Below are 22,248 nucleotides of genomic sequence, written 5' to 3'. Positions count from 1 at the left end.
ATCTCTTTGTGTTGTCATCTCAGCTCCACAAAGTACAAAGAAAACACAATATCCAACAGCTTAGAAGCAGAACCGAGCATTCAGCACATAATACTGCTTGTTCAAAATCAGCAGTGCCTTTCTCCGATGCTAAGCAAACAATGAGAAATGAAGAAACAATTAAGAATAAGGAAGTGTTTGTTAGCTTTCAATACATGAAATATTACAAGACACATCCATGGATTGTGTCCTACAAACACCAAGAAAAGCTCAGGAACTCAGTAAGAGATTTTTATTTTTGTTGCTGTGACCCAGATTGCTTTTGTGTAGACAAGAATCACATCCTTGTCCCTTCTAGCCGTTGTATCTGCATGTCCTTTCAGGGATGAAGTGATTCAGTATAAAAACCACTGTTCACTGTCCAAAAAATATAACGCCGAGAGTATTTAGACAAACTTGTATGAAGCAATGTTTTGAGGAAGCTTAAAGAAAACAAATGAAGAGCAAGTATGCACAAACCTTAGAAAGCAATAGTAAATAAAGAGATCTCTGTGTCTGAGAGAAGTTTCAATAGGGTACTATTTCTATGGAAATCATAAAAGCATATGTTCAGTCAGTGAAGTGCTTTCCCATGACTAAAACAATCACCTCAGAAAAGTAAAGATGCAAAATAATTTTCCCCTGTTTTTGCCTTCCCACACACTATTTTCAGTCAGTCCTTCAATGCATCTCTCACAAACCTCTATTGTAGAAGTCCACCTTCAGTTTAAATAGATTAAATCGAAGTCTCCATTTGAAGTGAACTTGAGATGGCGGCACACAGAAGCAATATATCTTCATAAATGATTGCTGTGACATGTAGAAGTTAACTTGTGCTGTTTGGATTTTGGCTCATGGACACCAATGCACTTTTCAGTACGTGCAATAATTTACTTTTAAGGAACAAATAGTTTCATGACTTTTAAAATACTCCTCCAAGAGACTAATAAATACGAAGCAGTTGCTTTGGACAGTGTTTAAAAAATGCTGCCAGCCCCCCCCCGTCAAACTCCAGCCAGAAACACAAAAGCACCACAAAATGCATCTACACTAATGGAGCAAAAGAGAACTTAGACCAGGCTTCTGTGTGCTATTGGAAGGACTACCTTTACGATGATGTATGCTCAAAAGGAATACCTAGGTATTTTTATATGGTTGGAAATAATGTCGGAGGGTATGAAAAATAGCTAGCAGTTGCTCGGCATGTTCAAGAAATTAGCTTGCTCAAAAATTAAAGGTGGAATTCATTACAACGGAACAGTGAAAAAATTTTACTTGAAGACATTTACTTTGATATTCTAACATCTTTTTTTCCTAACATCAAGTACCTACTTGATTTATGCTAAGATTTACAAAGACATCTCATGGAATCTGAGTACCCTAATACAGTTTTACATATAGTTAGATTAGGGTTTATATATAATTATAGCAGAGTTGCATTAGCCTTTGTCAAAAATAGGCAGTTCCATCCTTGTTAAAGTGCTGTGTGTGCACAAACCCATGTGTGTGAATAGAAAAAGAAAGAGCTGGGCCATTTTAATAGATGCAGCAAATACATGAAAACAATCTTTGCCTTACAATAATGATCACTTAGGGTTTAAGCAATACAGGTGTTAAGAAAGTGCTCTGTTTATTTTTCCTGGTTAACAAAGCAAAAGACAATGTTTTGGCATAAACTATGGACTCTCTGTTTTCAAAAACATTTCAATGATGATATTTCAATCAACTCCAAATGAAATTAGTAGAAATGTAGAGGGAGCTTTTTTCCTCCTATTATTCCCTGTGCATTTGCTCTTCCTTAGCTGCAAACGCTGTTTGGTTCACTGCACTGCCACCTAATGCAACATAGAGCACGATTTTAATTGGCAAGCTTCAAAAGGGGACAAGAGAATTAAGAAAAAGAAAACACATGTATTTTAATAAAGGTAGCAAATGACACTGAACTGGCTCTTTTGAAAAGGTAGTAGCTGTGCTACAAACAATAGCACTACGAAGAAAATTGCTTTTCTGCATGTGGGGCAGCTCAGAAGCAAGAGTGTGTTCCAGAGCACAGATCCAGTTGTGCTGGTTCAGAGGCATATGAACAATGTGGTCTCACTGACAGCAGCAGCCTGTCGACTGTATTCGCACCCAAGGGATCGTGGTTCCCTCCAAAGGAAGAAGTCCAGGCTCTCCCATGGGTCCTCCACGCCTGGGTGACAGAGATACAATCTGGCTGCTGAAGGTTAATTAGCAAGTGGTTTTCTTTAGTGCCTTCTATTAAAATGATAATCTGTGATATTTACTTCCAAACATTCACTTTTCACATCTGTAACTTCAGTAGTTATTTTCAGATTGTCAGTGACATTAAGACAGCTATGAAAAAGCAAATGTGCCATTATATGTAATATATCGATACAACTATCTACATAATTTTTTCCTCATAAGAAAATTGTATATACATCACATACTGTGTAGTTATACTACAGTTACAATGCTCTGTTGACAAGTATCCTTGACAAACCATCTTCTGAAAAGAAAGGGTAACAAAGCTAAGAAAATAATTACAGGGGAAATACTGCAGTTAATTTAAGAGCCAGCCAATTTACTCAAGTCTGCAAACAGCAGTAGCAAACAAATGGTGAGGCACAGTAAAAAACAATTTTCCAGGAGAGATTTAGTTAACAATCCACTGACCGCACTGGATTTCTCATTAGTATTGAGCTGAATCTTATGATGGTTCATTCTCCCCATGAGAACAACACTTACACGTTACCAATTAGCTATTCTTTACTGAAAGAGAGTTTTTCAGCATTACATTGGGACACATATGGGCTCTGTAAAAACATGAGATGTGTAACACACGGTAAACAGAAAGTAATGATCTTAAGCAGGCCAAACCCTTGAATTCATCACTAATAAATGTCCCCATGCATTCAGCGGTACTGGCTGCTGGGAGCCTGTTTTCTTCAAGTACTTCAAACACTAAAATCCAGGAACATTTATTATTTTAATCCATTACAGGCAGTGCTTGATTTAACTTTATTGGTTGTGGTGGTGGTAGTAGTTATAGTGGGGGTAAAGCTATGTTCTTTTACACATCATTTCAAAAGGGCTTAATTATATTTTATAGCTCAGGCCAGGAATCCTGCTTGTTTTGTGTCTAACAAGGTTCAAATGGAGTTCAGGTCAGTGATGAATCAGAAGAGAAGTCAAAGATGGTTATCTATTTGAAATGAGCTCATCTCCCTTAAAGAATAACTGGGCAGGTACATCATGCTCTTTACACTACTGCATACTAAATAACTGAAAAATCTCAATTCACTTGGTGATTTAGTAATTTTGGATTTTGTGACACCTGATCAGAGAGGGCATATTGAAGTTTAGATCCAAAAGGATTTTAATTACTGGTCCAGGCTGTCTTTGGAGTACAGTAATTCAGAATATATTTGTAAAGCTCGATATTGCCTTATGTTATTCCAATTACGTGGAGAAAAATGCGTAATATAAACCAACAAAAATAGTGTTCATTTTGCATCTGTGAGTCCAGCTGTCAAAAGTGAGTGCTATATTGATATGAGTAGTACTTGGTTCTTTTATCATAAACATTTTATTTTTAGAAATCAGCAGGTTTCAGAAAAGCAGCTAAACATTCTTACTCAAGTTCTACAGATGGGCATGGAGATGTGCTTCAATTTACAAAAAGATCTATGGATTTTCACATCTTAATTTTAGGTGGCTGGTTGAAAACTTTGGTTTATTTTCAGGAGATAGCTGGTACCTACAAACCTCACTGATCTTTGAAATTGTAGATACTTAGCACAACTGAAAAATCAGACACTGAATGACTGCACAGCAAATGAAGTGTTACAAAATAGGGGATGCCACTCAAACTGTAGCCCAATATAATCACCACGGAGTTGATTTAGAGTTACAGCTTTGATGTCTTGCTCCTCTGGGTTTACACTTGATCCAGTGGATTTCAACTGCTTTAGTAAAATAAATTGTCCATGAACTAGAGGGTAACTTTTCTTTATAAATAAACCATTCTGAAGATCGTGCCTGGCAGCAGCTGAGCTCTATTTGGGCCTCTATAACCCAGCCAATTATACTTGTGGAAGTCCAAGGCTTGACAGATAAACCCGGGCCACACAAACCAAAAAGATTTCCCTCTACTCTTGGGATGTGGCTCCTGAAGATCAAGGACAGTCCAAGTCCAGGCTTATTCCACTCTTCTCCCTTCCATTCCTCCTCCTTTGTATATTTTGTATTCTCATTTGTGCCAGCGTGGTCATTAAAGTGTACCTCTCCAGTGAGCCAGCTGAAGGAGTCAATCTTGTTGCAAACTTTTCTTTATTGCTGGGTTAGTTTTCAGAGAAGTGAGTGCCCTCAACTCAACCAATGATCAGCTACCTGAGTAACTGAGCTAGCACAAGGCAGCATGTGGAAATGTATGGCTAGGGTAACCTGAATTTCCTATGAAATTGCACCTTTTTTCTGGGCAGCAAGCTAGTGATTTCATCCCAAAAACATATTCTTGACATAGAAAAAGAAGAAACACGTCAGTATATCAACAATTCAAACTGCTTAAGGAACTGGTCCCTAAGACTAGAAATAATGTCTAACCTCTGTGTTCTTTATCTCACACTGAAAAATGAAGATTGAACTGGAAGAACATCACAGAAAGCATAAAATGTATAAAGAAAACATCCAGCTTTAACTGTTATATCTATTTTCTCATGAATTTAAACAATCTATAAAATTGACCTCCATGTAAATACTGTATCACCTACTACCGCCACATACAGCACTGGGATCCCATTATCAAAAGAAATTCCAATCTCAAAAAATAGGTAATCAATTTCACAGTAAAAACTCAAGAGATTAAAAACCCTACCATATTTGTTCTGAAGAAAATTTCATCGGAAATACTTCTAAAGCTGAGTTACTCAAACTGCAAATGCAGTTCTACAAAATTAGTGCACACTGTCTTGAATAAACAACCTACAAGGAACTTTTTATTCTTTTTTTTACTCCACTCTCTCAAGTTAACCTGCTAGTTCATCAGTAGCAATTCTGAACCCTATTACAAAGTATCAGTAGGGAATCTGACCAGGATTAATAGTGGTACTCAGTCCTGGGATTAGATGGTGTCTTGTTTCATGGATTTTAGGCCATCTGTTCTTCCCTACTACATTATATTCCTGCAGAACTATAAACGCACCTCCACCTCAGGGACTATAGAAAGGAATTAGAATTCTTCTGCTTTTCATTATCACAAGATTCAGTAACTCATTTCATTGTCAGGATAATCCCCTTTTACTCTTTCTTTTGCGCTTGCAGGATATGCCAAAATGACAAATAAAATCCCAGATGTTAGAGACCTGATGAGGTCTCCACCTTTCCTTGAGTGTTGTGTTTAAGCTACTTGGGACACGGTGTCAAATCTGACAGGACCCTGATGCCCACACCCAATATTCATTAAGGTTTGTTAGTGATTTGTATAGCTGTCTACAAGCTGCACTTCCACCTCAGTCCTCAGTGGCCATTTAAATATTTAGTTTGTCCTCTGGCTTTTACTGACAGAGAATTAATTTCCTATTGTTCAAGTGTTGGAAAGAGTTTATATTTCTTTCTAAAAGTAACAAACGCCTTCTGGGTGTTGTAAATGGCTTGTTACTGCTGCATATTATTTTAGGTAGTCATATCTAATTTAAAGTTTTATTTCTCCATGGGCTAGCTTGCATATCTGCAGCATACAAAGGCTATGACAACGCCTTAGCAGAGTTTTCTCGAGGGAGTTAGTTAACTCCAAAACGAAGTTTGGTCTTTGCTCTATACCAATTCATATCTGCATTTAATTTCTAATAGTTCTGTAAAGTATCTCAAGTATGTAATTATTTTCAGGTTTAGTAAAAATACTTGCAATTATCATAGGCTCAACTAGTGTTTATTTTTCCCCCTTTATTTATATGCTAAAGTAATCATCTCTACATATGGGACAAAGGACTGGGGAATTCTGTGTATGATCTTTGGAATATTTTATATCCGTAACTCTCTCAGTTCAGATGCGGAACAGCAAGACTTCCCTCCCATGTTCAGCCAGAGTAAAATAAAGCTCCACTGAGAGGTTACAGGCTTCTCGCTGTCTTTCACTTTGGGGAAAGATTGGTCCTCAACTTCTCTTGCTTTATCTGCTCTTTTGGCAGGTAGGTAGTGCTAATTTCAACAACAAACCTAAACTAACTGAAAGCCATATGTTTAGAATTGCATTCTGTTTTCTAGTATTTCTTGCTAAAACTTATTTTAGTTCTAATGCAATGTGAGAGTTAAGGAGTCACACACCTCAAGCACAGTACCAAGTGATCTCAGATCTGACTGGGTACATGGGACTAGGGCTCTAAGCATTTTACAGAAGATGCCACATACTTCAGAGGACAAAAATCACTGAACAAGTATAACAACAGTTCTTGGAGTTGGGGTTTTCATCAACAGTACAAACAAGCTGCCAAATTAAGTGTTTGGTATTTACTTGTATAAAATGGGTACGAGTTTTAACTTGTAACTCCAAGCCACAAAATATAAAATGAACATCAGTATGACAAAGTTCTACCCTTAAGGGCATCAGGAAAATGATAATGGTAACCTCTTTTAAAGTAATTTTTTTTAAAGAGGGTTTTTGTCTTATTATTTTTCATTTTGTGCCAGTACACAGCAACACAGTCTACAACAGTGTTACCTTACTAAAACCAAAATACTCAGTATTTAACCATAAGTACAGAGAGGAACATAAGTATTCTAACAGAAATAGTAACCATGTTATTACAAGTAACTGTTGTACTCAAACCTGAAAAATGTCCAAAAAATGAAGTCCCTTGACACACTAAAGGTTTGGGGTTGAACAACAGCGCAGCAGATATATAGAGATAGAGTTGTTTTAGTTTGATCCAACTGCAATGTGAGTGTTCAACACTTACAATTTATTTTTTTGGAAGTGAAATCATTGAACTAATTAGCCCCTCTGTTTTTCAGAAGCTAAAACTTTTTAGTTTTGTAAGAAATTAAGAAGAAAAAAGAAACCAGAATGCCTGTAGTTTCCATGATTAAACCAGTAAAGTCTAGAGAGAAAACTGATAATTAAAAAAAAAAGTTGGATAGCAAGCTCTTTTCTTAATTTCAGCTGAAAAGAAATGAAAGCAATACACAAGGTCATGCACTTTTATTTTCCCCCTATAAGGGAGGAAAAATGTCGACAATATATATTCTTGCAAGGGTTTTTTTTGTTCAATAATTCCTAGCAAACAGGATTCCTTACAAAACAACTTCATCTCCTGCATTAAAACTCATCTGGAAAAGGGGCCGTTTACACTGTTTATAAAACACTGCCACATAAAACGTGTAAAAAACCATATTTCACTAAAAATAGCTTGCGTAAGTAAGGGATTAGAGTAGTTTCTACTGCTATAATTGTTCCTTTGTAGTTTTTTCCATGATGTTTTTGAACAGTGTTTTTAACTATGTTTATTAAAGTCAGCACATCAAAAAGGATCAAAGAGCAAGCTAGTGAGAACCAAAGAAACCCCAAGCGTATTGTGTTGTCTCACTGGGGAGTTATGCAGATTCAAGTAAACAAGTGCAAATTGTTGAGGTTTTAATGAAAATTTTCTACAATTATTGTATCTGAAGTCATTCTATATAATAACATCTGTACAGCAGATGGCCATACTGTACAAAAGGCAAGCAGTGCTCCTTTTTCTTCCTCCGTTTTAACAGTACATCTGAGATGACTACTTTTGTCATTGCGCTTAGCTTGGTTCAGCAAATAATTCGTAAAATGCAGCTGCTGCAGATGGTCACAATAGTTACTTGACTGTAAAATCAAAGACACAGTGAAGTATTCACATATTAGCTTCATTCTATTAAAAAAACTCTGACATTAACCCTGTTCAGCTCAAAAGGTGTATCTATAAAACCTTTTATAAAAAGAACAGTAGTGAAGAACAGAGATATTTAAATGCTCCTTCCTATCAAGACACAGCTACAAACTTTTACAAATTAAGTTAGCTTGCATAATTATGTTGTAATAATAAAACAACTCTAGTTTGCAACTGTGGTATTCTTCTAAAGGATTTTAACACAAGATACCATTTCCTCCACACTAAGTATTTTATCTCCTCTCCTGAAGTTCTAATTTCCACTTTGGTTTCTATCAGCACTTTAAATTCAGATTAAAAATAGTAAAAAAAATTCCAAGCAATTACTTAAATGTTTTTTTGACAATTTCAATCAGTTTCGTGGAAGTGTGTCTTTTGCTCTTATTAAAACTTAATTTATTGCACCATCACAACAGTATGCAAAACCTCATGCAGATGTATTTTTCTTTTTATAAAGTAGAGATAAAGCATTTTTAACTGGAAAAAATGTGAAAATTGTCTGTTGATGTCTATTAATTGTCTGGTTATGAAAGTTCTTTATATAGAATAACTAATGTCCGTTTTCATTAGATTTGACATCAGTGTTGCTTTACTTCACAATGCCTGCCAGACTATGACCATACTGAAGATTCATGTATGGCTTACAGCACGTAAAATAAAGATTGATTTCCTCAGACTGACAGAAGAATTAAGAAACAGAACTTGTAGCTGAAAATGTTTCTGAGGCTTAACATGCAAGGCAAGGTACGTCCTCCTTCTGGGAGGATGAAAACTCCAGGGTAAGTGAAATACAGTGTGAGTTTGCCAAATTGCTTTATAGAACAGTGACGGAGTGGCCGGGCTTTGACACACCAAAGCATGATGTGGACACCATAACGTACCATGGGACAGATAACGCATAAACGATACAGGCGAAACAATGGAAGGGAAGAGGATTATTACACAGAAACAAAACTAAAACTACTTAAAGCACATTATAAAGGCTTTTACTCAGTTGCAGTGCCTTCTATGCTAGAATTGTGATCCGACTGGAAAAGCGTGGGAACACAGGCACTGTTCCTGCCTGCACTGCTGTTTATTAATGGATAAATCAAAAGTTTCAGGCCCCGGCACCTTCACGGGTTTTCACGTCCTATGAACCTTAAATTTTTCATTTTTAACTTTTAAAACAATAAAGAAGAACTGAAACTTGCTGGCCTGAGGAAAAAATATTTCTAATGAAAAAGATATAAATCACCACCTCGCTTGGCCAACAACTTGTTCCTCTCAGCTACAGACCATTTTACCTCACAAGCTACTCTGCCAACTACCTACATCTGGCTCTTCTCCACACTGTGGAAATATGCCATCTTATTAATTTTATTGAAATACTAATAAAACAATTTACAATGACACTCAAAATATCTTCATTTTAAATGAGTCTCTGGTATCTGGTTAATTGTACCCGAGGTGTAACGTTTCCTTGCAGTGCTTCATTAACGAGGCCAGAGTGCCTGTTTTCCCTGTGTGACTCTCAGGTGTGCAGAGGAAACATGTAAAAATTGAAAACTTCGTAAATCTGGAGGAGAAAAACAGTATGACCCAATATTTACATAGTAGCACCTGTCAGGGCTCTGAACAATTATTTTCACATTTTTTAAAGACAGAAACAAAGGTCCTAACAAGAAAATCTAGTTATAGAGTGAAAACTGTCAAAATTTTGCCCTTTGAATTATGTGCTAAATTATTGGAATACCAGAGGAGAGGTTCTCATAACCACTATTTCAGCCAGAATTCCATCAATAAATTAGTAATTACAAGCTGGGGGATATTAATGACAAAATTAATCATTCTTGGGTGCTGCCTCACTGAAAGGAAAACTCAGGTAATAGAGTCTATCAGGGATTTGCTATTTTCTATTGTGGATTTATGATGTTGGCTAGAGCAGTTCCCTGCAATGCCCCACACTTTGAAATGGTCATTAGACCACCACTTAGACAAACCAGTAGCACTTCCAACTTTAAAAAAAGCCTCTTACCTGCAGTTTTATGTCCACTTTTAATATTCAGGCTTCCACTGAGGTTTGAGAAAGAGACTAACAAACAAGGTTTGCTGGGATGTGGGATGGTTTCCATCAAAACAACCATTTGAACGGTGTGAATGGAAATTTTCTGGAAGCAGGAAAGGGCTTGCCACAAGTTTTCTTGCACTGAAGCCTTTTGCACAGCGTTGGTGTGCACAGCAGGTAGCAAGTCCTTCGTACTGGGGTGTCTGGATATAAAAGTGACATCCTCATCTGGAATAATGCCCGCTGATGGAGCAGCCTCCTTCCTGGGCACATCGTCATTTGTGGTTATGATTTTCTTCAAGAACTGGTTTAATTGGTCAAGTCTGGCAAAACTGAGATTTGCCTTCAATGGTTTTGATATGTCCACATTTATGTCAGCTGTAGGGGAGAATTGGAGAAAGAAATATGATAAGCTGCGGTGCAATTATTCAAGCTGCGTGCAAATATTAGGCATTGAGTGGAAATAACTTTTCCATAATATTTCCACCATGTTTCATTAAAAGGACCAAATCAATGTTAAAACATAACAAAACAATATTTTTAGCAATAAATCTGAATTAAAATATAATGAAAAATACTGTAAGCAACTTTCACTATATACAGTTTTAAAGGAAAAAACGTGGCACAATGTGGATCTTAATCTCCTTGTTTCTTCCCAGGGATCACCACAGCTATCCGAAAGACACACACTTTATTTGAGTGTGTAGGAGGGTACATACATTAGTTCTTTTGTGTCAGAATAAAAATATACTTCACATTCTCTTGAGTTTTATACCCAGAAGAACTACTTGACTAAACTCCAAAGCCAACAGTGAACATTTTCAACACATTTAAATGAGTGAATAACATGTGTATTCTGTTGCTCCCTACACAGCTCATATGCAGCAGTCTTCAATGCATTTTCAAGATGAAATGTGAAATAAAAAGCAAATACAAAAACTGAGGTATGTCTAGTTTTCTTCATTTTCCAGAGAGATTGGAATAATTTATTGTTTTTAAATTTTTAAAAAAATCATTATTACTTTAAAAATGTTTTTCATCTCCTTACCAAAAAGGATTTTGGTATTTCTCAGACTACTAAAATGCTCACAGAATTTTTAGGAATCACAATTAATATGAACAACATTGTTAATAGTAATATCTTAGTAGCTGAAATGTAGGAATTACCAAAAATTATTTCACAGATAGGAAGCAGGACTTCATGAAGGCCGAAACTTATTTCTGTGCTGCAGTATCGGTACATAATTCCTTACAGAAATCCAGCTTTTAACTGAGTTTTTAGGATTTTTCATTGCAAATTCAGTTTTTAACCAGTAATGAGACAGCTATTCTGGTTAGGGGGAAAAGTGCTTTTCCCTTTGATTGCCACTGCTCCAATCCCATGAACCAAAAGTAATTAAAATTCTGCGCATATATCTAAACTAGATTAAATGTTCAAACAGCACTACTTAGTTTTGAATTTCACTATAAATATATACAGGAAACACTGTCTGTTGAAGGTTTTACACAGATTAATGAATATTTCATCGAAGTTTCAAGTTGTCCAGGATCACATCTTACTCTTAACATTGATGCAAACTAATGAGTTTGATTCTCTCATTCTTTAGGTAAATTTTTAGACCAACGGTAAAGGGCTGCCGGGGCAGAGTTTCAGAGCTGCTTTTAAGCACAGGTTTATAATGACTTCAGAGACTCACAGGCACATGACAAAGTACTTTTCTGATCCCGTCCCCCCAAAAATATCTGGCACATTTTCTACAAAGATAAGAGAAATTTATTAATGGCTGTGTAAGGTCTGTCATAGCTGAATTAAAAAATCCAAAACAATGTTAGAAAAATGTTTGCAATACTCCACAAGCTACAGCTAACTGAAATTAAAGACTGAAAAACTATCTTAACAGTAACTTTTAATTTTAATTAATGGTTTTCTGAAAATGCTTTCTCTTGCACTGAAAGCCTTCCACACTGAACTAGGAACTGGCAAAACACTAGCTAATATGTGAGTCTAGTAGAAAGGCAAGTACCAAAGCTAGGAAACTGGGCATTAGAAGAAAGCAGGATTGGAAAGGGGTGTTAAAAAATGGAATGGACTGCCCAGGAAGGTGGTGGAGTCACCATCCCTGGAGGTGTTCAAGAAGCAACTGGACGTGGCACTTAGTGTCAGGGTCTAGCTGACACGGTGCTGATCAGTCAAAGGTTGGACTTGATGATCTCAGATGTCTTTTCCAGCCTCAGTGATTCTGTGAAGATTTTCAGGCATCCAAAACCATACAAGATCAACTTGGAAGTTTTTTCAAAATCCTTATATACTGACATTTTTAATTAAAACCATGGGAAGAAAAATGTCGTAACACTTCGGAAAAACTCCCCACCCTTCCTGGCACTTGGAATATCCCAAGATTTGCTTGCTTTCTAAGCAGACATGATTGGGCCTCTCCTTCCTTTGGAGAGAGAAAGGAGTTAGGAAGAAAGTAGAGACCCATGTGACACTATGACATTAATTTATCTGCAATACTCAAATGAAAAGGACTGTTTTTAAAATGAAATGTTAAAAAAACCAACCAAACTGCCTTATCAACTTAAATTTCTCCTTTAGTAATGTAGCAAAAAAGGAGTAAAATAGAATAGATGTTATTTATTGTTTTTGCTAAATAATTAAGTTTCTAAGTTAGTAAAGGAGGACCCTTACTCCTTGGTATGGCAACTTTCACATCTAACTGCTTTATCTAATGCACATACAATTGCCAACACTTTTCTATGGTAATAGAGCCCAGAAGAGGGAAAAAAAACAACAAAGCTCCCTGACACCCCAAATCTTCTTAGACATAAGTTGACACAAGAGGTGTCAAGGGCTTAATCCAAAAAGCAAACTGAGTGTGAAAGATTGAAAAGGAGATAAACACAAAGGCAGAAGCTCTTTTTGGGGCTTTCTTGGGCCAGGGCAGAGAAGACATAGGGTGCTGGTGCAGCTCAGTGCTGGAACATACTCGGCACCTGGGTCTGTGATTTATCACTGCTCTTGGCCACTCATCCAAGAAGGCAATAAAAAAAGGACCACCAGGACACCAGAGAAATGCAAATGACTTCCCTCTTTTCTGTTTGGAAACTGTGCACGTCACACAGAAAAATCTTGTCATGACTGATAACTTGACAAAGTTTTGTATGAAGTTATTATAATCCACTAAATCAGCTCTGACAGAATGTGGTGGCAGCCAGAAGCATAATTGCAGAAAATGCAACTTTGGAACCTTCACTGCAAATATTTTAACTATCTCATAATGATATAGGTTATTTTTACAACTGGTTAAAGATTATGTAAAGAGATTCTTAGGCATTTTAAGTAAAACATTCAAAAAGAAAAAAAAAAAAAAACCCACAACTGAGCAATCTTTAGTCTTTGACCTCTTTTACACTTTATCCTTAGTAATATAAAAGAAACTTTAACATTCCTACTAAGGAAAATATATTTAAGTGATGGACAGAACAATGCAAACTGATGAAATATGCAGAGCTATTTATAGGAGTTGATTAAGATAGATGTTCAGCAGCTTCACGAGACAGTCAAAATAGGCTAAAAAGTGATTTAAAACTTAAGAGTCACCCAGATTCAACTGGAATAAAATACTTGGGGTGCAAAATCCAAGTGTAACTTTTTTTTAGATTATTTTAAACACCTAGGGAAGAACAGCACATAACACTGTGCAAATTCTGTACCTGTAGGAAAACACAGTCTTCCTGTAACTCAACTAACTCTTTGAATTGTCCAAAATTACATCAGAATCAAGACAGTGCAAAAGGTAGCTCAAAGCTGCCTTTAACTCCTCAATTACATGAGCTTCTCCTTTGCCTACCAGTGACTAGCTACCAAAATTATAACCCAAAGCATTCTTTAGATTTAAGACATATTAGCAATAACTTATTTTGCCAGCTGTTATCTATTTCCAGGAAAAAAAAAGTGAAAAAATTACTGTGCTTGCAAATAGATTGCACCAAGAGAGTTATTTCTGTTATGTTTAAATCAAACTGAACTAGATGGTATCAAAGCAATTTTTTTTTATTACAGTATAGCATTTGAGTGTAGACTTTGAATTGTTCTTTCACTTCCTCAATTTCTTCACTACTTCTCTTTAGACTACCCAGTAAATCCATGTATTTCAATTATTAGTTTCTAATTAGACTTTACAACTTTCTGAACAGCTACTAGGAAACAGAATGATGAAACAACTAGTGAGTTAAAAGGAGATTAGATAAATATAAATAAATTACACTTATTATATGCTCCCACCACACCAGGAGATGACTTAACAGTGAACAAAAAAGAAACACTTTGGAATAATGAAATCAGAGAGGGAATTCAGATCCCAGAGGCGATTCCACGGAGTTTTATGTTAATGTACACCTTGTGGGGGACCAAAAATCAACTGGAATAGTTTCCTGAAAACCGTTTCCAGCTATTTTCTCATTTTAAAAGTTCCAACTTCACTTGACCCATTAGTCATCATATTACTTACATTTATTATGTATTTTGAAATCTATTACAAAAAACCCAATGGATTCAATATGGCCTGTTTGAACTAAATCATAACAACTATAAAAGAAAACCTATGAGCAGCATTCTGAAATTTCTGTCTGAAACAATTTCTTTCTTTGACATTTTATTACTTAGAGCTTCAGAAAAAAAATTCAGGGTTATGAGTATTTTACCCTTGTTCTCCATAACATTCAAATTTGTACTGGGAAGATATAATTTTCATCTGTGAACTTGGGATAATGATATTACTCAAAAGGACTTTTTATTCAGAGGGTTAAGGATGAATAAGCAACACAAAAATAACAAAAGCTCCTAGCATGTTGCTCCAGATAAATTCCAGCTCTTACTGAAGTCAGTGGGTTTATTCTAATATATATGACATAAGTTAATGTAGACAATGTTACTACTTCTATGACTAATAAACTATCATAGTATTTTCTTAATCTTGAATACCAGAAAGTAAATGCCAGGAAAATTAGTCATAAGCTGAATATGGACAGGCTGGATCAATGGGCCAAGTCTATGAATTTCAATAAGGCAAAATGTGAGTCCTACACTTGTGTCACAACAATCCCATACAGCGCTACAGGCTGGGGGAAGGATGTCTGGAAAGCTGCGTCTTGGAGAAGGACCTGGGGGTGCTGGTTGACAGGAGCTGAGGATGAGCCAGTGTGTGCCCAGGTGGCCAAGAAGGCCAGTGGTATCCTGGCCTGTATCAGCAATAGTGTGGTCAGCAGGACCAGGGCAGCAACTGTCCCCTGTGCTGGGCACTGGTGAGGCTGCACCTCGAGTGCTGTGTCCAGTTCTGGCCCCTCACTAGAAAAAGGACATTGAGGTGTTGGAGCATGTCCAGAGAAGGGCAACAGAGCTGGTGAAGGGTCTGGAGAGTAAATCTTATGAATGGAAGCTGAGGGTGTTCAGCCTGGAGCAAAAGAGGCTCAGGGGGGACCTCATCACTCTCTACAACATCCTGAACGGAGATTGGAGCCAGGTGGGGAGTGGCCTCTTCTACCAGGCAACCAATGACAGGACAAGAGGAAATGGCCTCAAACTGTGACCGGGGAAGTGCAGGCTGGACATCAGGAAGAATTTTTTTTCACTGAAAGGGTGGTTTGGCATTGGAATGGGCTTCCCAGAGAGGTGCTGGAGGCACCGTTCCTTGACGTGTTCAAGAAATTACTGGACATGGCACTTAGTGCTATAGTTTAGTTGACATGGTGGTGCTAGGTCAAAGGTTGGACTTAATGATCTTGGAGGTCTTTGCCAACCTTAATGACTCCATAATTTATAATACTGGGATCTTTTTGAAGACTGAGGAATGTTGAAGTGTGAGAGAGAAAAATATGCCATTTTCTAAGAATTTGTTCATTTTCCGTAACTCTCATTCAGCAGTGGATCTTTTACTTCTTACAGCTAATACAGAAAAAAACCAGGTCTTTCTCCTTGAGGCTGGACATGGATCGATCTCTCCCCAACTCCAAGGCGGCTGTAAAAAAGAAGGCTGTAAAATATTAAACTTCTTAATATAGAGTACTTCTATAGAAGAAACTACTATTTATCCTAAACTCTTAAGTTATTTAATTTCCTAGTCCTCAACAGGAGAGGAGCAGATGATGGTATAAAACATTTTACCAGCACTGATATTCTTTCTTCCTCAGCCACCCATCCTGATGTAGGGACTTTAAACAGAGGAAATCTGAGGAAGGTAAAGGTAATCTTGAGCTCTGATCCTGATTTGGAGTCAGGGTGGCCCTTCAGCAACAGGGTAATGGCTGAATTGCAAAAATTAAATTTATAAAAATAGGAAAGAGACATGTAAAGAGAAGACTAGTTGTACTGTTCTCAATTGTCTCTGGTCAGGCATCAAAAGAGACACAAATTAAGAGAAATTGAAAAGCAAGAAGAATCCAAACGAATTGTTTTTATCCTCTAATTCATCATTCCCAATTTGGATCAAGGGAAAATGAGGAAGAAACTTGAGACAAGGCTTCAGAGGCCATCTGCAGTCCATCTTGCATTCTGCTTCTGTGGGACAGATGCCAGTTAGTCTAGAAGAGACTGGTAGTCACTGCTCAGTATTTCTCCCTACTGGTGTCTGTGTGCTGCAGCCCCACAGAAAGAGCTCTCCAAGGCCAATATGGCAAACTACAGCCTTCAGGGAGCTTAATCACCCTGAGCCATGCCGGGTGCTCCCCAGGGGGAACAACACCTACTTCCATGACATAGTATGTCATTGACATTACATGAAGGTGACACTTAGACATTAACAGCTCCAGCTAGCCAGTGCCCAGCTTTGAGATCTCATGCAAGGCTCAGAGTGATGCAACTCTATTCATTTTTTAAAACTGTCCAAGTAAATCAGGATAAATTCTTGTAGGTCAAGAAGACCAAAGATACCATTAATAAACAATGGAGGGTTACTGCTAGTCAGTAGATGCTGACTGAAATTAAGCAACTGTGCAGCTACCAAATACAGCTCAGAAGTGTGTCAAGGGCTGGGTGGTGAGGCCAAAAACTATAATGGGGGCATCGGGAGGGACTATCATGAAAGGAAAAGCCTGGCTAAGGGAAACATTAACTCTCTCAACAGAGAGTCAGGAAAGATGAAGCACAATACAGTGAGATGAAATAAATTGTTCCAGGTCATGGAGCACAATTGTGAAAAAGAAAAGAACCCATAAATACTAACTCTCTGTTTTCTGCTTAGCTGCTGAATAATACATCTATATTAAGACACACATGGAAAAAAAAGAAGAAAAGAAGGTTTCAGAAAATGGAGCAAATGTTTGACATAAGTGTTAAAAGAATTAAAAGAAAGTATTTACCAACTTATCCATGTGGTTTCACTGTGCAGTTTTCATTTTCAGTACTCAGACATATAAGAAACTAAATTTAAAGTAAGTGTTGTAGACACTGCTTTTAGAAAGGTACTTTGATAATTTTACTCATTATTACACTGATATTACAGACAATAGATGTGTCAAATCCAAAGCAATACCTACAGGCTGGTACACCTGTTTGGAATATTTCTCTTTGCCCTCTTAATTAAATAAATATAATTTCATGGCTACAGTGTCAGTGCTTTAAAAACTTGTTTGTAAAAGAGCAAAGGGAAAAAAAAACCTACTAGAAAGCTCAAAAGTTTTGCAAATGACCCAGAGTTAATTAGAAAAGTCTGCACCCTGGCTAGTTCCCCTTCTCACGTGTCAGCTCTCATTAAATCAAAAAATTCTCCTTTCAAAGTTAACAAACACCATGGTTAACAAAACTGTTAAACTGGGATCAAGTGGGCACATTCCTAGGTTTATATATGATGTCATGCTAAGCAGCACACAGCTGAACTTGCAAGCAGTATGAATGATTTTTCAATATATTAAGTATCTGATCTAATGCTAATTTTCTCTCTATAGGCTAACTGTGCTGGGAACAGGTGGCCCTGCTTTCAATTATGGAGGGCTAACATGCCAGTGTGAGGCCTGGATTAGTTCACCTTCTCACAGGGAATTTGCCTCGGTTGGGAATGGATTTATTATGGCTTCACACATGGAACGGAGCTCATGTCAGCTGAGGGCAGTGATACATCATATGATTCAAATTAACCTGCTGTGGACTGTTCCTCAGGGCTGATATTGTGTATTAAAATGACGACATTTTTAAAACAGCTTGAAAGAAACCAGGATTGCTGAAGTGCAATGGTTCCAATTTGTTCCAACTAATCTATCACCTGCTGGAGATATTATTCTAGTGGGTTTCTAGTAGCTGCTATTTTCCAGGTTTCTCCAAACCACTGACCTTGGTAATGGATACAATTGTTGCCTCTGCAAACAGTGGGGAAAAAAGGCTGGAGAGAGTGCCATGGTGCAGTTCTGATTATTGTTTTTTATGCCTAAGCCTAGATCCCCTGCTGTGTCCCTCATGGAGCCCAAATCATGTGTGGAGGGACTGGCGTGAAAGAGAAACCCACCAGTTCTCACTTTATCTTTCAGTGGGACGGACACATTGCTTAGTTTATTTGGATACTGTCTTCTGCAGAAATTATTTATAAAGATGAATAATGAAGGACCTCCATTAATTCACATCTAACCCAATGCCTTTCCAAGAAGCTACTTGGGAAAGAGGACTTCAGTATAAAGCAACTATAATTGGTGTGTAAGTATTTTAAGGCAATTTGTATGAAGCTGTACTTCATAAACATGTTTTGTATCATTTGCATCCAGAAAGACTGCATCAAAAAGACAGCTTTTATAGCTAAAAAAGGTGATTAAAAAAAAATCCAGAAGGAGGACTAGAAGGTAAAGACAGTAATTATTCAAAAGCTATTAAAACAAGATGGTCATATTTGTTCCTCACCTAATGATCTGTATCTAATGCTGAAGCAATAAATGGTTCACTTCTATGTATTAGACAAGAATTAGATGCACAGTCCAGTAACAGACTGAATATAAAAGATAGAGGGTCATGTAAAGTGATGTAAATGGAATTTTAAAAGTTTTAAATAATTAGTTTCTATAGAAAGAGAAGGAATAGTCCTTTAATATGTTGTGGGGTTAAAGTTGAGGTCTGTTCCCACAGGCCTGATGATGAATGCTTATTTCTCCTAGGATCCTATTACCTTAAATCTGGAAGAAATATAGTTTTTCTTTAGTTGCCAAAAATGTACAAAATAATCAACTCATGTGGCAAGAAGTGCATTAATGTATCCTGTTATTCTCATTTAATTAGTGGTTTCCAAGTTTAGCTACTTGCTGTAGTTTTTTGATCTCTGAGCTAATACAGACTGACAACCTGGTTTCCTGTGTGGTGAAACCATACGATTTTTCTGTGGAACACTATCTACTTATCTACTTCAGCTGACAAACTATTTGCAAGGAGTACTGGTTTTGTCTAACACAGCAAACACAGGGAACCACTTGAAGACTTTTTCTGTTAACTGCTCGATAGTATTTTGCATTATAAAATATAGGCATGTTTGATTCTTATATTTGAAATTTAACCTCAGCACACCAACAACGTATTTTGAAAGAAAAATGGCATTACAGTTAAACCACTGAACTTTGAACATTTAAAATTGACACAGAAAACTGTATAGTTATCCCAACTACTACACCAGATTTTTGTCTGCATAGGCACAGCTTTCAAAAATGTGCTGACTTTTCAGAACAGTTGATCATCTGTAACCAAGAGGCAGCACCTCCTAGTACATATAATGCATTTCAGCAATTTACTTACTACAGTTATAAACCACATATACATAAATGAGTATGAAAACACACACACTATGTCATTAGAAAATAGGTCACTTAGTAGCAGCATTCTTTGCCAGATATTCACCAAAAGAGTAGCCTTCAAGGCCTGCAACATAACTCTACTCCAGTGGTGCCTTTATTTATTCAATTTATTAGCTAAGCTGTCTCCCATCACACATATTGTTTGTTGACCTTGCAATAGCTCTTGGGATTTTTGCTGAGGTTCTTGTCCTCAAAAAACAATTGCCAGCTGAGTTAGGATCTGGTGGTGTAACACTTTCTCCAGGCCTGCTGACGGCCAAGCTACCTCACCCTGGAAGAAGCTGTGGTTAGGGGACTTCTTGTCCCGCAGGGAATTAGTAACTCATTTTCCAGTAGCCTGCTGAGGAGCTGTCAAGCTCTTGTAACTCCTTGCATGTGCTGTTCTGATGCAATCACAAGCAGAATGAGCCTTCCATTACTCATCCAGTGAAACTTCCATCCCCCAAGGAAGGCTTCTTGGTAAAGGTTAGTTTATTTGAAGAGGATCTCATAGTGGTAACAGCTGAGGTTAGGAAAATCTGCAAGGGAGGGTGGAGCTGTTTTGTTATACTACACTGGCAAACACTTCATTAAAATTCAGAGAAATTACTGTTGAGTCATGTGTAATGATTGTTCCAATTAGCAGCAAAAAGATAATGAAAAAATGCCTTTTGGCTAAGAATAGATCCTGGAAGAAATCTCTGAAGTTTTAAATGCTTTGCAAGAATAAATAAATTGAAGATTATGATGCATTAATTTATGGTTTTCCCGTTCCTTATTCAGCCAAACACTACAGAGGGGAGAGATTTACCACTAATGCAAGATATGACTGAACTGGTGAAATTGGGGTGGACACTTGCACTATTTGTGAATATACACTTTGCAAGCTGGTACCAACTTCCATGTTTGCTAGTTTAGTTAGGAATCTGTCCTACTGACAGGACAGCATCAGGGAAACATCTTCAGGTGTGTAATAAATTAAATATAAAGGCTGTGCCAGGAAACTACAGTGAGAACACCTTGAGAGAAGTGGAGGGCACAAATGAAGGGTCTGGGAATATGGAAATCTGACAAATGTGGAGACAGAGGACGTAACTGGGGGTAGAAGGATAAAAGAAAACCATTCTGGCAGCAGTGATAAAATGTTCCTGATAGGAGGTATCTTTACCAATCTTGTGCTGTTCCTGATTCAAATGAAAAGCCATAGTTTCTATCAATTAATCTTTTTTTTTTTTCTCAAATGGCACCAGAACATGCAGTAGGTCTGAAGATTCAAAGGCCTAATAATGTACCCAAATATACATCAATATAACAAAAGCCCTGCGTTATCAAGTGGTTTTAAAAGTCTTCCCTAAAATTATGTCTTTAGATAGCATGGAAAACCAAAAAAAAGGGGCAATGATGAGGTTGTTCACATACTTTATTGTTTCCTTGAGACTTCTGCCTGTGTGCAAAATGTGTTTTTTCAAGCTACTTAACCACAGTACTTATAGTCAGGGGCCAAATATGTGTGTCTCATTCACTGGTTACTCAATTTGATGTCTTAGGCTCTGATATTCAGAAGTGATTACTGCTTCACCCAAAGACAATATGAGCTGTGTTCCCAACATCAAATGCTATATTTTTAAGTATTTTGGAAAACTAAATTGTGTATTTTAAATTGATAACCTTAATACAATGAGAAAACCTTTAATATCTCTGTGTCTCAGTTGTCTTCTGTGAAATGGCAAGGGCATTAGTATTCCATTATCCATGTGAGGGTTGTGCAGGTAAATTAGTATTTCTGTAGTGCTCAGATGCTACAGCTGCAAGGAATGCAAAGGTAATTCTGCTGTAGATCCAGGATTAGATAGTGTGCTGTAAAACTGCATGAATAGGTAACTATGAACAGGAAAATCCAGCACTGAAGAGCTGCTCACTAAATGACTGATAACAGCTCATTCCATGCTGTGTGAAGATATTCAGGATAAAAAAATAAGTTAAACAATTCAACAAATTATAACAAATATGCATATGAGAAAATAGTTATGATGTATTTTCTAACTTTCACTATAACCTCAATTATTCTGCATTGCAATGTAGCTATAAATATACACTTCACAAAATACAGAATGCAATTTTCAGGAGCTTCTGATGCTCTAGGAGTGGGATTTCAAGTCATATTATGTTATGTAAATGCTAAAAAACCACCACTTACATTAACTAAAGAAACACAATATCACTAATTTTTAAATTTTACAGTATCAACACTTTGGATGATTGGAATTTCCAATGCCAGGTATCCAGATTTCAAAGAACCCAAGAGAAGATGGCTTAGAAAAATCTTGAGAACCATTATAAAAGTAATCTTTTCTAAACACAACTGCAATAACATTTCAGTTTTCTAGGACTAGAGGCAGGTAGGCTTCATTCTGCTGGAAACTTGACAAATTCAGCCTTTCTAAATTTACTGTGGGAAGAAAATGAATAATT

At 37.0% G+C, this 22,248-nt stretch overlaps 1 protein-coding gene across 3 annotated transcripts in view; it reads right to left on the bottom strand.

The window, feature by feature from the left end:
* VPS13B (vacuolar protein sorting 13 homolog B) overlaps positions 1–22,248 on the bottom strand; it is a 436,535-nt gene that overhangs the window by 85,267 nt on the left and 329,020 nt on the right. For all 3 annotated transcript variants that reach the window (XM_082279593.1, XM_082279594.1, XM_082279595.1), the window contains exon 36: positions 9,949–10,356. In XM_082279593.1, the coding sequence (XP_082135719.1) occupies positions 9,949–10,356 (408 nt within the window). The remainder of the gene's footprint in view (positions 1–9,948; positions 10,357–22,248) is intronic.

Source organism: Coloeus monedula, assembly GCF_965178545.1.
Source record: "Coloeus monedula genome assembly, chromosome: 1".
Lineage (NCBI taxonomy): Eukaryota > Metazoa > Chordata > Aves > Passeriformes > Corvidae > Coloeus > Coloeus monedula.
Note: the sequence above shows the minus strand (reverse complement) of the source record. Positions and strands in the feature narration are given on the sequence as shown.